Source organism: Tenrec ecaudatus, chromosome 1 (genome assembly GCF_050624435.1).
Source record: "Tenrec ecaudatus isolate mTenEca1 chromosome 1, mTenEca1.hap1, whole genome shotgun sequence".
Lineage (NCBI taxonomy): Eukaryota > Metazoa > Chordata > Mammalia > Afrosoricida > Tenrecidae > Tenrec > Tenrec ecaudatus.
In genome coordinates, this window is record NC_134530.1 from 246,859,525 (window position 1) to 246,876,748 (window position 17,224).

The window sequence follows — 17,224 nt, forward strand, 5'->3', positions numbered from 1 at the left end:
GCCGAGCTCTGGGCTTTGCCCGCAGCGTCCACTCAGAGAGAAGTCCGCCTCGGTACGGAGAGGCGCACGTAGTGCCTGTGGCAGGGATGCCATTAAGGGCGCCGGGCCGGCCTCTTCCTGTTCTCTAAGTGAAATCCAGGAGACTTCACTGGAAACAACTGTGTCAGGTTTCTACAAAGGGCACTTTTTGTTCAAGTGAACACACTAAACCAATCAGGTGGGGAAACATTTTTTAGAGAAATAATTAACAGCTTAAAATTAATAAAAATACCATACCCTCCCCAAACAATAAATTAAACTTCTCTGTGTGTATCAACATAGGGATCTTCCGGAAAGGTGACAGAAACATCAGTTTCCAATTAGTAAAAATAAGGGCTGAGGATTCTCTGGATTAGTAAAATATAATTTCTAAAATAGAAATGTGACCAAGTGTTTTACCTATACTAAGAAGTGAAAAAAAAGAAGTGAAACAAAAGAGGAATTCTGTTATTCTCATGACACAATTAGAAAATAATCTAATGGCATACCTAAAGGTTGTGAAGCAAAACATATAAACACTTCAGATGATCATTTATTCAGATGATGCTAGCAGGTACAGAGCTAGGGGATAAGAGCTCATGACACAGGCAACCAGAACATGAAATGGGAATCATGATACCAAAAGGGTTGGGGGAAGGTGGGAGAGGAAGGGAGGAAGGGGAAGGTAATCACAATGATTGACACATAACCATACACACACACACACACACACACACACACACGGGGATAAACAACAGAATCCATGGGGAAAGGGAGACAGTGGTAAGTGTAAGATATGAAAATAATAATAATTTATAATTTATCAAGGGGTCACCATGGTGCCAAGGGGTGGGGGAGAAGCTGATACCAAGAACTCAACAGAAAGTAAATGTCTAGAAAATGAAGATGGCAACATATGTACAAGTATGCCTGATACAACTGATGTATGGATTGCTATAGAACTGTAAGAGCCCCCAATAAAATGAACTTTTAATAAAATGAAATAGTGCTAGGATATAGAATATTTTGAACCTTTTATGTCAATTAGGTTTTTCTTAATACTTATTTTATCTTTTAGCAAAGACTTTAAAAAAATCTCAAATATTTGGTGATGACAGAAAGCTTATACCAAAAGAACTAAGGGGACAGGGGAGTGGGAGATTTTTTCCATATACCTCTAAAAAAGTCCTCCTAAGGGCCAGCAAACGATCCCTGAACTAACTACAAGCTTTTCTCTTGTGAACTGTTTTGTTCTGTTATTTGTCAGTGGTTTGTTTTTGTTGTTTTGTTGTCTGTTTGTATACTGTTGCTTTGTTTTCCTCTGTCTTGTTTTCTTGCATGTTAGTGACTCCACAGGTCTGTCTGAATAGGACAGGCTGGATGAACTATCTGGAGGAAAACTACGGGGTGGAGGGGTAGGGGGGGTAAGGAAGTGGTGTTAACAAACCCAGGGACAAGGGAAAAACATGGGACCCCAAATGGTAGAGAAGGGGGAGTGGAAGGCCTGGTGGGAAATGATCAAGGGTAAGGTTGCTTAGAGAAGAGGTATACTCTAGCCCAGGTGGCGACGAAGCATGGTAGTAGGGCAGGAGGAAAGTCAAGGGAGATGGAGGAAAGAGCTAGGAGTCAAAGGGCATTCATGGAGGTCTAGACAAAGACATGTACATGCAAATATATATAGGAGGATGGGGAAATAGATCTATGTGTCTATATTTATAGGTCAAGTATTAAGGTGGCGGAAGGACCTTGGGCCTCTACTCAAACACTCCCTCAATGCATGAATACCTTCTTTTATTAAATTGGAACTCTATGATGCTCACTCTCCCGACACAACGGCTGGAGCCAAAGTGGGTGAACAAGTAAATGTGGTGAAGAAAGCTGATGGTGCCCGGCTATCAAAAGAGATAGTGACTGGGGTCTTAAAGGCTTGAAGATAAACAAGCAGCCATCTAGCTCAGAAGCAACAAAGTCCACATGGAAGAACACACCACAGCCTGTGTGATCGAGTGGTCCCAAAGGGATCAGTTACCAGGCATCAAAGAACAAAAAATCATATCATTGACTGCACACCTCCATGATAAGATCGCTGAAGACAAATGGGTGCATAAGCAAATGTGGTGAAGAAAGCTGATGGTGCCCGGGTATCAAAAGAGATAGTGTCTGGGGTCTTAAAGGCTTGAAGGTGAACAAGCGGCCATCTAGCTCAGAAGCAAATAAGCCCACATGGAAGAAGCACACCGGCCAGTGCGATCACGAGGTGCCAAGGGACCAGGTATAAGGCATCATGCAAAAAAAAAAAGATATAAGTGTGTGTATGTATGTGTATATATGTGTAATGTATATATGTATATGTATATATGTACCATATTAAATGAAGGGGGATGTGCAGAGTGGAGACCCAAGGCCCAAGTGTCGGCCAATGGAGACCCCCTCATAGAGGGGTTTAGGAGAGGAGATGGGTTAATTAGGGTGTGAGGTAGTATCGATGAAGAACACAGCTTTCCCCCAGATCCTGGATGCTTCCTCCCCCCAACTACCATGATCCGAATTCTACCTTGCAGGCCTGGATAGGACAGAGGCTGTACACTGGTACATATGAGGGCTGGAGGTACAGGGAATCCAGGGTGGATGATACCTCCAGGACCAAGGGTGTGAGGGACGATGCTGGGAGAGTGGAGGGTGAGTGGGTTGGAAAGGGGGAACTGATTACAAGGATCTACATGTGACCTCTTCCCTGGGAGAGGGACAGCAGAGAAGGGGGGAAGGGAGACTCCGGATAGGGCAAGATATGACAAAATAACGATGTATATATTACCAAGGGCACATGAGGGAGGGGGGAAAGGGGAGGGAGGGGAAAAAAAAAAGAGGACCTGATACAAGGGGCTTAAGTGGAGAGCAAATGCCTTGAGAATGATTGGGGCAGGGAATGTATGGATGTGCTCTATACAACTGATGTATGTATATGTATGGATTGTGATAAGAGTTGTATGAGTCCCTAATAAAATGTAAAAAAAGAAAAGAGGAGAAAAAAATGATTAGGGCAAAGACTGTACAGATGTGCTTTATACAATTGATGTATGTATATGTATGAACTGTGATAAGAATTGTATGAGCCCCAATAAATTGTTAAAAAAAAACCTCACAATAAACCATAAACATAGAAAAAAAAAGTCCTGTACTCTAATGTGTATTGCATGTTGTAAAACAGCCAGGCTGAAGAACTAATTTGAGAAGTACTGGTTTTCTGATATTTCAATAATTACCACGGGTTTTTAGTCACACAAATCTATTGCTAGTCACATAATAAGAGTTCAGAATCAGCCATGGTTTTTCTTTCACATTTGATTATACAACTTAAAAAGAAAATGAACATAATCATGTTAACAAGCTGGGATTCATCATTTTTCAATCTCCTTGGACATATGCCTGAGAACACAATTCTCTGCCTTGCTTTTTTTGAGAGATAGCCTGGGAGTAACACACATTTGGATAGTCTACGTCAAAGTGCTGTTTTAAGGATCAAGTCCAGTCATGCATGTAAAATGAAAATGCTGTCTGAGCTTGAATGGCTATTTCACCAGAAAGGCATTCAGCGTGCCACCAAACACATGGCAGATGCTCAGCACCAATAGCCATCAGAGATGCAAATCAAGACCACAGTAAGACACAGTCACTCTCACTGGGTTGGCTAGGGTAAAAAGCAAACAAAGTCCCTGAAAATATAATAAATATTGGCAAGGATGCGGACAATTTGGAATTTTTATCCACGGCTGGTGGGAATACCAAGGAATACACCAAGGAGCCCTCATGGCACAATGGGTGAACTGCAAGGTCGGCCTTTCAAACTCAACAGTCCCACCACAGGAGAAAAATGAGGCTGTCTGCACATATAAAAGAATTATAATCTCAGAAACTCTGTAATAGGGTCGGGTTGCTGAATTAAAATGGACTAAATAGCAGTGGATTTGTGGGAAACAATTGTGGCAATTTCTAAACAAACTAAAATTAAACCTTTCATAGGACCTAGAAATATTATTCCTATGTATATACTCAAAAGCAAAGACTCAAAACATGATTTTTACATCAATGTTCACTGCCGCACTAGCCAAAATGTTAAAAAGAACTAAATGCCCATCAACAGACAAATGGACAAAGAAACCGTGGTACATAAATACATGCAGCTGGTAGCAGACATGAAACCTGGATCCCTGCTACAGTACGGAGGAAGCCTGAAGACATTACACTGAACGGAAGACATCGGGCAGAGAAGGGCAACTATCACATGGCCCCGCTTATATAAAAACAGTAGGCAAATGTATAGATGCCAATTTTAAACTTGGTTAAAGCTTATTCATGGTTACTAGGGGTGAAAGGGAAGAAGGAAAAGAGGGACTACTGGTTATGGGGTACTGAGATTCCATTTATAATCTCACTGTCTCCGAGTCAATGCTGACACATACCGAGCCCTCTGAGTTTCCAAAACTCTGTTGATAGGACTAGAAAGCCCAGTCTTTCTCCCATGGAGCTGATGGTGATTTCGAACTGCCCACCATGCAGATCGCAGCCCAACTCATAACCCCTATGCCACCAGCTCCCAAGTGTCAGTTTATAGTGATGACAAAATCTTACCACGTAAGGGCAAGATTGCAAAGCTGGTTATTGTTAATTGCTGAAAGTAAGTTGAATTGGCAAAAATTATGTGATAAATATATTTATAACAATAAGAAAAGTCACTGTTGAGGCTGCTTACGTACACTCAGCTTCATGGGATTTGCTTCCTTGGTTTGGGGGTTTAGTTGTCAATGAAATATCCCAGTTGACTGACTTAGTAACATGTCTAGTTAGCATCTGTCCTACGTTCACTGGGGCTTTAAAAGCTTCCAGCTATTCACCTGGAAGAGGAGGATATGGAGCAGATGACAACTTGTCTCCATGAACAACTACCTACCTTGCCAAGAGACCCTAGGAACTGGATGGTGTCCAGGTTTTAAACATTTTGATCAAATATTCCACTAAAGAAGCGTGATCGGGAGGGAACACTAGAACTGACTGTGATTACACAGTCATTTAACCATGGGGTCAGGGGTACGTGGGGCTTTTAAAGGTAATTTAACCATGGGGTCAGGGATGTTCTAAAATTGTGATAATGACTGTACAATTTGTCTTGATGTGATTGAACTATTGAATTGTGTGATGTGTGGATTAGGTGCCAATAAAAATGTTAAAATCCTGATCAAAAGTGAGGAAGGAAATGTCGAACAGATTTCAATTCCCAGACTCTAGATTTTTTTTTGGAGGGCGGATGAACCCTTACAATTAATGCCATGAGAAAACCTTTAAATCTTCAATAAACATCACCCATGTGGTCCTCTGACAGCCTGGTAAGGGGTCGCTCACCTTATCTTGGCGGGTCACTGAATGGGGACTCACCCCACGGCACAAACCCTCCAACACTAACTTCATTGTCATCACTAAAGGAAAGGAACGTGTACGGACTCTAGTTGAGGCGTTAACATTAAGGTTTTTAGTTTTGTGGGACATTATTGATTCTGAGAGTTTTAATTTTAGTGGGATTTTTTTTTACCATTATTTGACAAGTACTTATTATCTCAAAGTATTTGGTGACATCAAATATCCTTTAGCGCTTTTTCAGAGAGGTCCCCCCCCCAGCTTGGCATACAGAGACTTTATTACTTTTATGCTTTCCATGCGGGCCAGTTGCTTTGGAGCAGGTGTTTCCTGGGCTGGAGCTTTTGCAGGCCCAGCCTTCTGACCCACGCCTTTCTCTTTCTGGGCAGGAGGCGCCGTGCGGGCCGCGGCCACCTTCGTTGCTGGAGCCGTTGCCCCGGTTGTTCCCTTCACCACACTTGCTTTTCGGGGAGAAGCTGTCAGGAGGGCCACCCTTTGAAGCTTCTTAACATCATACTTTATTAGCTGGTTCCTTTGCCTTCGTGACTCTGAAACCATCAAAACCTCTCCTCATGGCTTTCTCTTCTCTGGCTTCAAGCTTTTGGGCCCATCTCGTGGTCTCCCACTTCGGACTGATCGCCAGGCTTTGTCAGACATTCTTCTGCCGGGCCCTGCGTGGGAACTGGAGGGTGAAGTCGGTGAGCTGCGTACATTCGAAAGGCATGGCCTGCCTCCTTACCCGAGTGCACGGTCTATCGACCAAAGCCCACTTCCGATCACTCACATCACAACTGTGACCCATTTCCCAACATGAGGCCCGAAGGAGATGTAAGGCTACCTGGCCAACCTCCACGAGGCACCTGAACACCATCTTGGCAGCATTTGGCAAGTTGAGAGAGATATTTTAAATGGCATTTATTATAAGAAATGGAAGAAAAACAAAAAACAAATACCTGTCTGGGAGGGATTTTAGTGCTATCACAGCAGAAGCAGATATCATGCAGAAAGAGTAGGAGGTCATTGCTCACCCTAATTTTAGGAAGGCTGGGCTCCAGAAGCATGCTGCGGACTGAGAGGGTAGCAATTCTATTGAGAGGCATCTTGGAAGACAGGCTTGAAGAAATGCTTCCCAAAAGAGCAGCCATGGAAAACTTTGTGGATGAAAATGTCACAAGCTGAGTCTCACAAGCTGGAGAGATGAAGTATAAGCCTGCTTTCCCACGCCATCATTTCTCACATCCGCTTCCCAAACAGCACCCCCGTTGTCTCTCAGACTTGTAGGCACCCAGAGCTAAAATAACTCCGTCCGTCATAGGAGACACAAGGGTGAGGAAAGCCCGTGATCTAATATCAGAAGGTGTCTTACCTTATTGTCGCTCTGGATCAGGAAACTTACTGAGCCTGAGGCTTCTGTCCTTTATCGGGCAGAGCTGCATGACAGGCTAAGCCATGCCTCCTAAGGCTACTTGAGGAGCCCTGGTGGCATAGTGGTGGATGAGTTGGGCTACTAAGCAGAGAGTCAGCAGTTTGAACCCACCAGCAGCTCCGCTAGAGGAAGATGAGCCTTGCTGCTCCCAAAAAGACTTACGGTCTTAGAATCCCACAGGGACAGTTCTGCCCTGTCTGATAGGGCCACTCTGAGTAGGAATCGCCTTGATGGGAGTCAGGGTGGGGTTGTTTGATTGTTAGTTTAAGGCTAGTGGATACTAGCCATGTCTCGTTTGGCCAGCCCCATCTTGGGACAAATGCTCAGGTGTAGCCTCAAAGTCACAGGGCACATCAATTGTTGTAAAACTTACTACACAGAAGCCAAAGACAAGCAGCATCTTAGCTTGAGCAAAGCTGAGCCTCTGCCCCACAGCTAAGGAGAACAGTTCTACTTTGACACAAGGGGTTGCCAAGAGTTGGAACTGACCTGACAGCAACTAGTAAAAGACACTAAGAGATTTTGCTTCCTCTCCTTCTACCAGCTTTAGATTCTAGCATCAATAAACATCATTTTTTGTTGTTAAAAAAGCATCCCACCGGGGAGGAGACAAGCCAGTCAGGGTGCAGTGTAGCAATGATGAAACATACAACTTTCCTCTAGTTCCTAAATGCTTCCTCCAGCCCACTATCATGATCCCAATTCTACCTTACAAATCCAGCTAGACCAGAGGATGCACACTGGTACACATAGGAACTGGAAACACAGGGAATCCAGGACAGATGATCCCTTCAGGACCAGTGGAGGGAGGGTGGGGTGGAAAGGAGGAACCGATTACAAGGATCTACCTATAACCTTCTCCCTGGGGGATGGACAACAGAAAAATGGGTGAAGGGAGATGTCGGACAGGGCAAGATACGACAAAATAATAATTTATAAATTATCTGGGGCTCATGAGTGAGGGGGCATAGGGGAGGGAGGGGAAAAATGAGGAGCTGATGCCAGGAACTTACATGGAAAGCAAATGTTCTGAGAATGATGAGGGCAATGAATGTACAAATGTGCTTCACACAATTGATGTACGTGTGGACTGTGATAAGAGTTGTATGAGCCCCTAATAAAATGATTTCTTTTAAAGCATCCCAGCCTCTGGAGGGAAGAGGGGCGAAAAGGAGGTGAAAAGCACAGAGCACAGGCCTCTTCAGAGGGCTTCCAGACCAGGCGTGGGCAGATGAGGAGAAGATGGAAAGATGCTGCAGATCCGCCTCCTGAGCAGGTCTGCTCAGCAACACTGAGCCTGAGATGACACAACGTTGCAATATAAGCAAAGATGCATTCCAAAGTTAAGAGACCAATGTGAAAAAGCGCTCCTCTACCTTTAGCACAGATGCAGAAAGCTGACTGGGCAACATCAGACCACAACCCTACAAAAGGCTGTGCTTAGACCTAAACTGATTTCTCTCGCAAAATGTTTTCTCCTACATGCATAACGTGGTGCATGGAGCTGCAGGGGCGCTCTTCTATTTATTTCTACGCCCTTCCTCCTTCACCCTCCTTTCTGCCAAATAAGGATCCTCCCCTCCCCACCTCGTCTGAATGGAAAGAATCGCATCTGCTAGTGAAGAAAATCTGGAACTACAGAAAAGCATACAACAGCCGAGACAGGAAAGCAGCCTCTGACCCCCAGGAACTGACCTGCCCCCACTTGCCTGCTCTTGGTGTTTTCCTATTAGTCAGACACAATTTCAGAGACCATCAACATGAGACAAGGCCAGGTCTATGGGTATGGGGAATCAGGACAAAACCACGCGGTCATCATGCCTCAACACAGATGAAATGCAAACATTACCCAAGGCACAAGAAGGATTAAACCCCTCCCTACCCCCACCCCAGTCCTGGCCAATGTAAGTAAACACTGATCTCTATCAAGTTTAGCTTCCCGAAACCCTTTCCAATAAACAACAAAAATCCATGCTGTGTAAGTCCTTCTTACACCTCTTACTGAGACACCCTAAAGTTCTCTCCAGGGTGTGTGCTGCACCCTCACTGAAGATTAGTCAGCTTAACTAATTCAATGGCAATGGGCTCCTGGTGGACCTGGGCTGGAGCCATCTGACAAAGTAAGAACAAAAACTCTATACTCTTATTCTCCAGAGAAGCAAGTTCTATTAGTAGGGTATCACTTTTTTATCCTTGGATTTTCCCCTCATATTTCTTTATATGGATGGAAACCTTGAGGCCAGTGGTTCTCAACCTTTCTAATGCCGCAGCCCTTTAATACAGTTCCTCATGTTGTGGTGACCCCCCCCAACCATAAAATTACTTTTGTTGCTACTTCATAACTGTAATTTTGCTACTGTTATGAATTGGGCGTTCAACCCCCAAAGGGGATCAGTAGTCCCTGCTTTTAAAAAAAATCTCTACTTCAGGAATAAATTAATATTTGTGGTTGTTGTACAACATTTATGCGCTATCTCATGTATTCTTGGTTTCCCTATAATATACACAAAATCAAGTACATATGTAGTATATATAGTTTATAGTAGCTACTTGTTTACTAAGTAAAAGATTATTCATTTCAAGCTAACATTTTATTATCTTGTTTTCTTAATCATCTTATCTTTAAAATGAGGTATTTTGAATACTTCCCTTGGTCTGAGAGCTGATCATTTAGGGTTGAAATTCCACATGAGGGAAGCGAAAAGTTGTTCAGTAATGCATTACACAGTAAAATACAAACGGCTTAAATCTAGAAGACCCATAACACTGCAGATCTCATGTTTGGCATGTATACAGAAATCAATAGTACTCTAATGTTTAACTTTAGTGATTAAATTAGAGGACCAATGGGAAAGCATTATCATTATATCACTTTGACCACAGAAAATATATGGAAACAAGTTGGATTTATATATGTGTCCATATGTTATCTGTGCATGTATGTGTGTGTGTGTGTATATATATATATATATATATATAATTTACAGAAACCAAAGAAAACAACTCACTATCATGGTTTCTAATAACAGTAACAAATCATAGCTCTTAATGATAGCGAAGGAAGGGGAGAGGTGCCTTCCTCATTAAACCTAGTTGGATGCAAAAGAAATAAGCACATAACTCAACAAGGGTTTTTAACCTCAGCATTGTTTACTTTTGTTATTAGGTGCCATCAAGTTGGCTTCCATTCACAGTGATCTCAAGCACCACAGAAAGAAACACTACCAGTCTTGCGTCATTCTCAGACTCATAGCTATGTTTGAGTGCGTTGTTGGAAATCTTCCTCTTTTTGACTGACCCTGTTTTACCACTGACCCTCTGTTTTACCAACTATGATGCCACCCCCCATTTTTATTGGTATCTCTTACAGATATTATAACAATCCAGAGATCCATAGTTCAATTAGATCAAGCATGATTGTACAATTGTTGCCACCATCATTTCCCAAACATTTTCTTCTTGCACTCTTAGACATCAGCTCCTGGTACAGTTGGGATCTGGAAACACAGGGAATCTAGGACAGAAGAACCCCTCAGGACCAATGGTGAGAGTGGCGATACTGGGAGGGAAGGGGGGTTAGAAAGCGGGAACCGATCTTGGGGATCTACATATAACCTCCTCTGTGGGGGATGGGCAACAGGAAAGTGGGTAAAGGGAGACATCAGGCAGTGTAAAATAAGATAAAAAATAATTTATAAATTATTAAGGGTTCATGAGGGAGGGGGCAGCGGAAAGGGAGGGGGAGGGAAAAAGGAAAATGAGCTGATTCCAGGAACCCAAGAGGAAGGCGAATTTTGAGAATGATGAGGGCAACCAAAGTATAAGGGTGCTCTACTCAATTGATGTATGTATGGATTGTGATAAGTGTTGTATGAGCTCCAATAAAATGATTTAAAAAAAAGATATCAGCTCCTTGTGTCCACCCTCCCCAAGAACCTTTGTTATTATATTAAATATTTATATTAGTTTTCCGCCCTCCTATATCTTACTCCAGCCAATGTGTCCATTCCCCTGCAATCCTATTATTAGTTCCCCTCCAGTGCGTTATATCGTCATCACAGTTATCAGTTCCCCCTCCCTGCCTCTCTTTCCGTACCCTCAGGGAACCATTACTCCTGTTATTATTTTTGAAGGATTTCATGCATATGGTGTCCTTCTTCATGGACTGATCCCTCCTGACAACACGCCCATAGTACAGGAGTTGAAATCTTGGGTTCTGAGGGGCACTCTGGCTGTACTTTTTCTAAGACAGATGTGTCTTTTCTGCTGGAAGACAATGGCATACCCAATATTCTTCACCAATACTATAATTCAAAGGTATAAAGGCATAATTCTTTTGTTTTTTCTTAGTCAATGTTCAGCTTTTATATGCATATCCCAAACTAAACTGCCATTGAGTAGATTCTGACTCATGGCAACCCAATAGGATAGAGTAAAGTCGCCCCTTTAAAAGTTTCTGAGACTGTAACGCTATCAGTGTAAGAAACCTCATCTTTCTCCTGTGGAATCACGGGTGGTTTCAAATTGCTCACCCTGTGCGGTTAGCAGCCCAATGCTACCAAAGTTCCTTTGAAAGCCTAGATGTGACTGAAAATGTGGGTTGGGTTAGGCACACATTAGTCCCTAAAGTGACATCCTTGTTTTTAAATATTTTAAAGAAGAATTTATGGAGCAGCTCAATGCAGTACAACACTAAATTTCTTGACTGTTGCTTTCATGGGCATTGTTTGTGGATCCGAGTAAAATATATTCTTAACAACTTTAATCTTTTCTGTTCATCTGAATGTTTACTGATTCAACTGTCATGATTTTGTTTTCTTTGTATTAGAGTTGAGTAGTGCCTTCTTGTGCAACTGTTCTATGCAACCTAGGATGTTTGGCTGCATTATTTCTTCCTGCTCCCACTCCAGTGACATGCAGAAGTTTCCACAGTAATAAAAATCTCTCACAGGAGGGTGGGTGGAAAGGGGGAACCAATTACAAGGATCTACACATAACTTCCTCCCTGGGGGACACACAACAGAAAAGTGGTTGAAGGGAGATGTGGGACAATATAAGATATGACAAAATAATAATTTTTAAATTATCAAGGGTTCATGAGGGAGGGGAGAGTGGGAGGGAGGGGAAAATGAGGCGTTGATACCAAGGGCTCAAGGAGAAAGCAAATGTTTTGAGAATGATGATGACAACAACTGTACAAATGTGCTTGACACAATGGATGGATGTATGGATTGTGATAAGAGTTGTACAAGCCCCCAATAAAATGATTTTTTAAAAATCTCTCCCACGGGTGAGAAGCAGAGTTAAATAAAGCAATGCATTTTCATGGCTCTGATCACCAGCTATGTGCTGACGACAACCAAAAGGATAATCCAGCCAGCGGATTCTCCTAAATTCGCTGCTTATAGAACCAACTTCCTGCCAGATGTCTCCACCTGTGTAGTGCGTGGGCACCTGAAACTCAAAAAATCGCCTCATTTTCTTGCTCCTAGACTCGTTATCGTGGTGGACATTATCATCTATTCAGTTGCCAGAATTGAAAGATCATCACTTTCCTTAGCCCCAATTCCAAAGTTAATCCAGTGTCTGGCTAATTAAAACCATTATTCAGCTCCCAGATCTATATCTTCTTTTCTAGTCCCTGATAAACCAAAACCATTGCCACAGAGTTGACTCTGACTCTCAGTGACCCCGTAGAGAGTTATCCCAGGTGGTAAGTTTTTGTTTTAATTTTTAAAAAAACTTTTCCCCAAGGGGGTGCACTGTTCCTGGAGGTACTGCAATACCAAGTCGATATGTGGGGTGGACAGAGCAATCTCCTAGTGCATCTCCCTGCTCCAAAAATCCATTTAATATATTGTCCTCGGATAGAGGGCCTATCAGATATTAAACTGATAACAACAGATACTACATTTGATCTTAGCCAAAAGGCAGAGAAGCGATAGGTAGACAGTTTTTATGGGAGCAGGCAACCCCATCTTTCTCTCACAAAGCACCTGGCGAGTTTGAATCGCCTAGCCCACAATGCCACGGGGCTCCTTAGTCTCCGGATATAGTCTTAATTTTATAGTTTTTAGTTTCACCTTCCTTCTGACTACCTTTTATTACTGCTACCAGTGAGCCTGAAGCTGATGGTGTTTCTTCCATGCTCCACATTTTCAATGGCTTCCCACTACTGGTAGGACCAAACTGACCTTCCTGTGTATGGCATATCAGGCCCAGTCTGACCTCCCTTGTGCTGACCAAAACAGCGCAGACGCTTCCTTGAGCAACACTGATGATGCAAGCTTTCTCAGGTCAGTGCCTACATGCTGCCTAGAATGTTCACCCTCGGCTCATGTGCCAAGCCAACTCTACCTTTAACAAGACTTCCCTGGCTTTTCCAAGCAGCTTTAAGGAAAGGCACACCCACCACCCAACCATCATTATGTGTACCCAGGGCTCCTCAGTAGAGCTATATTGGGTACATAGCACAGAATTCCTAGAAACTGAAGTGAATGACTTTCCTAGATGTCCCTAAATTTCTCTAATTACAAAAGGCACTTAATTGTTGCATGACTCTTTTCCTCTTGATTATCTCATTTTCTCCCCTCTAACTTCTTAGTGTCTAACACAAGATTGAGCATAAATAAATATTTATCAGCAGAATTAATGTAAACTATTTCTCTGGTGCCCCACAGCACGAGGCTGGTCCTTCAAATACTCTTGCTTTTTCCTCCTTTGGAGCATTATGGCTACTTCTGGATACAGTTCTGAATAATGAATCAGTACGTAGGATAACAGAATTTTCCTTTGCCACAATGAAAGAAAACACTAAAAATATATAAAGTTAAATCATTTATCAGTTTGATTGAAAGTAGGTGCCAAGCAAGAAAAAAAAAAGGTGAGCTCACAACATCTTGTGAATATCCACGAACATGCCAATCTGGAAAGAAGCAGCTGGGGAGAAGATACTCCCAGGAAAAGCTAAGAGAAAAACCCTCAGGTACACCATCAAGAAATTTCATAAGAATCGACGAGAGCTCCTCAGGCTTGCGCTCTCCTAGCCCACGGTAATACAGTTATAATCTGCATACAGGGACAGTTTACTGGATCTCAGTGAGAAGGGAAGCTGGTCATATCCCTTCACCAGGGTGAACTCAACACCAGCTTGGTACCTTGGCTACCCAAAGGACAGAAATGTGGACAAAAGCAGACTTCTAATTGTAACTGTAAGGGTAGAAAATTAGTTTTTGGTATAGTAATAGAGGAGGTAGAGAACACTTCCACTAACAGAGAGTATGGATAGGCAACTATCAACTTGGAAAAAAAGCATATTAATAACAGGAGGAAAAAAATAATAGGAGGAAAGAAATAAAAGGACAAAGTATACCCAGTTCAGTTCAAAAAGCTATCACTAATATATAAAGACAAAGGTAGGCATTTTCAATCATAAAAATAACTTGAGGAATATAGATGAATAAGCTATTAATAAATAGAAGATACTTACTGATAAAATATAGTCATCTGAAAGATGAATCAAAAATTTTAAAATTCAGGAAATACTTAAAAAGGGTGACAAAAGTGGTGGCTGTGTTCACTGTATATCTTTAAAAAGGAAATAAAGAGGATGACTATTAACCAGATTATTTGAAAGACAAAGGCAATATATACAGGGAGCTAAAAAATGGGAAGTAAAGGAGAGAAAGTATAAAAATGCTAACTTATCTTATTTCCATAACAGAGAGTAAAACTTATGTGGACTAAACTTAAATGTGCACTTGAAAGTAATAATGTCTTCAGCCGGCTTATTGGCTTTCCTGATCTTTGTTGTTGTTGTTAAACCTTTAGGATTATGATTTTTTGGAGGATGGGGAAGGGAGAGGGAAAAAAGAGGTGCTGATACCAAGGGCTCAAGTAGAAGAAAATGTTTTGAAAAGGATGATGGCAACATATGTACAAATGTACTTGATCCAGTTGATGTATGGATTGTGATAAGACCTTTAAGAGTTCCTAATAAAATGATTTATTAAAAAAAGAGAAAAATTATTTTGAAAAGAATGTGTTTTATGGAGAAGCATCTACTAGAAATTAAATTAATTCCTATATCTTTCAAATAAAATTAACTTTAAGTAATGTATTAGAGGCTTATCCTTCTCATGTTCGTGCAATTATATTGCATAAATGTTTTGGGAAAGATGTTTGGCCTGAGTGTTAATAATGTATACTTTTTTACAATAAAACAATTTAGAATAAGTTCTTTCTTTCTTTATATCAAGTAAGAAAATTTAAAAAATAAATAAGTAAAATGTAAATTTTTGGTATTTTGAATGCATACATATTGTTTTTACAATAACAATAAAACTGTACATATATCTTAGAAGTTAGCATATACTAACATGGATGACAGAATTCTACATAGCAGCTTCAAAATTCAAAGTTTCTATTCCATTTCAAAACACACTCTAAAAGAAAGGTGTCTAAAGTTAATAATCAAAGAGCTAAAAGAACAGAAAATCTAATCAGACTGATATTTAAAATGTAACAGTCAAGAATTTAATGTCAAACATTCCCCATTAAATTAGCTTTATTTTAAGCAAGCAAAAATGAGGCTGGACAGTCTTTTCAAGCTAAAAAGTTCCTTGTCTCCTTTTAGAGATAGCGAGCGGTCCAGGCTGAGGACATACGGAAAGTGAACCATCTGAAGTTACTAGCTGCTGTGATCTAGAGCTAGACAGACAGACAGACAGACAGACAGACAGACAGACACACACACACACACACACACACACACACACACACACACACACCCCGCTTCCCTTGACTCACTTTTGTAATCGTCCGTAAGATGGCAAGACGATCTGCGGGGGGTGGCAGGCCCACAAAGAGCATTTTGTCCAGCCGGCCTGGGCGCAGGATTGCTGGGTCAATGATGTCTAGAGGAAAAGGAAGGGAAAACACTTACATGCCTCGTAATTCTTCACCATGTGTTCTAATGGAAGCCATGTTTCCTACAAGGTTGCTAAGACTGAACTATGGATTCACTCTTCTGGAAAGAAATAGAATTAGTCAGAAATCATTGTATTGGGGTCTCTCACAGCTCTAACAACAATCCATACATCAACTGTATCAAAAACATTTGTCCATATGTTGCCATCATCGCTTTAAAAATATTTTCTATGTGAGCCCTTAGCTCCTCTTTTTTCCTTCCCTTCCCCACCCTCCCACCCTTGTAGACCCTGATAAATTATAAATTATTATTATTTTCATATCTTTCACTGTCTGCTGACTCCCTTTGCCCCTATTTTGTTCATTCCCATGGGGGGAGAGGGGGGAGGGCTTATACGTCGATCATTGTCATCAGTTTCCTGTTTCCTGTTTCTCCCGGTTAGTCGTTTTTAAGTTGAAATTTTGAGTCTGCTAATGTTGTACTTTGATCACTTCAGGGAGGCTAGATACTTTTGAAATGATTTTATCAAAGTTTGACACATTGTTAGAATTCCTCTTGAGATGTTAGAACATAATACAAACTTTTATTTCTAATAGCTTCTCCTGATGAGAAAAATGAGACTTTCTACTCGTGTAAAGAGTTAATGTCTCAGAAACCCACAGGGGCAGCTCTACCCTGTCCTACGGGCTCCTTAATAGTTGGGATTGATGGCAACTGAGATACTGACCTATCTAAGCTGCATGTGTTTAGAGCGTGCAATTTGATACACTTTGTAGATACCGGTGAAGCATGACCAAGAGAGTGAACACATTGAAAACACATCTTAACTGTAATATAGGAAAATAGACCTTACAATCAGATCTATAATATCCCAAAGAAATCTGATGTAAATAATCCTGCTTAGTATTACAAAGCACTGATGGTTTGAGGCTTTCATAATCCCTTAAAAGATCTAATTAATAAGTTCATTGATATTACTATTTATACGCTTATTTTACTTATAATAAAATGCAATCTAAGTACTGTGGTAGTTACATAATCTGGTGTCAGTTTGAGGATTGAGAGTGAAGGGGTGGAGTCTAGCCTGTCCATCATTGTATATCCAGTGAGGCCTCTGTGCGGCCTGGCCTTCTCCGGAGAATTCTGGGAAATCCCGTATTTCCTCCTTGGAGGCAGGAGAGACTGTCTCTCACTACTTCACTCCCTTGGAGACGCTTTGCTAATAAGACACACGACACGATGCTCTGGGAGCTGGAGGAAGTCACATGGACCTACCCTGATGCTGCCCTGGCAACTGGAAGAGCCCCATGGAGATCCCTGCCAGCGCTGAGATGCTTCTACTGCCACTGACTACTGCACCCCCTGGCCTGTGATCTCCTGCATTCAACATCATTGCATGTGTTTCAGGAGTCTGAAGAGGGCTTCATAGACTGGTATCAGAC

The 17,224-nt window shown here is 41.7% G+C and overlaps 1 protein-coding gene and 1 non-coding gene across 3 annotated transcripts in view; both read right to left on the minus strand.

Moving 5' to 3' along the window:
- NVL (nuclear VCP like) overlaps window positions 1-17,224 on the minus strand; it is a 157,360-nt gene that overhangs the window by 21,167 nt on the left and 118,969 nt on the right. For both annotated transcript variants that reach the window (XM_075530690.1, XM_075530682.1), the window contains exon 19: window positions 15,662-15,768. In XM_075530690.1, coding sequence (XP_075386805.1) covers window positions 15,662-15,768 — 107 coding nt within the window. The remainder of the gene's footprint in view (window positions 1-15,661; window positions 15,769-17,224) is intronic.
- LOC142438070 (U2 spliceosomal RNA) lies at window positions 12,606-12,796 on the minus strand. Its single transcript, XR_012782535.1, has one exon. It is a non-coding gene; the product is annotated as a U2 spliceosomal RNA (small nuclear RNA).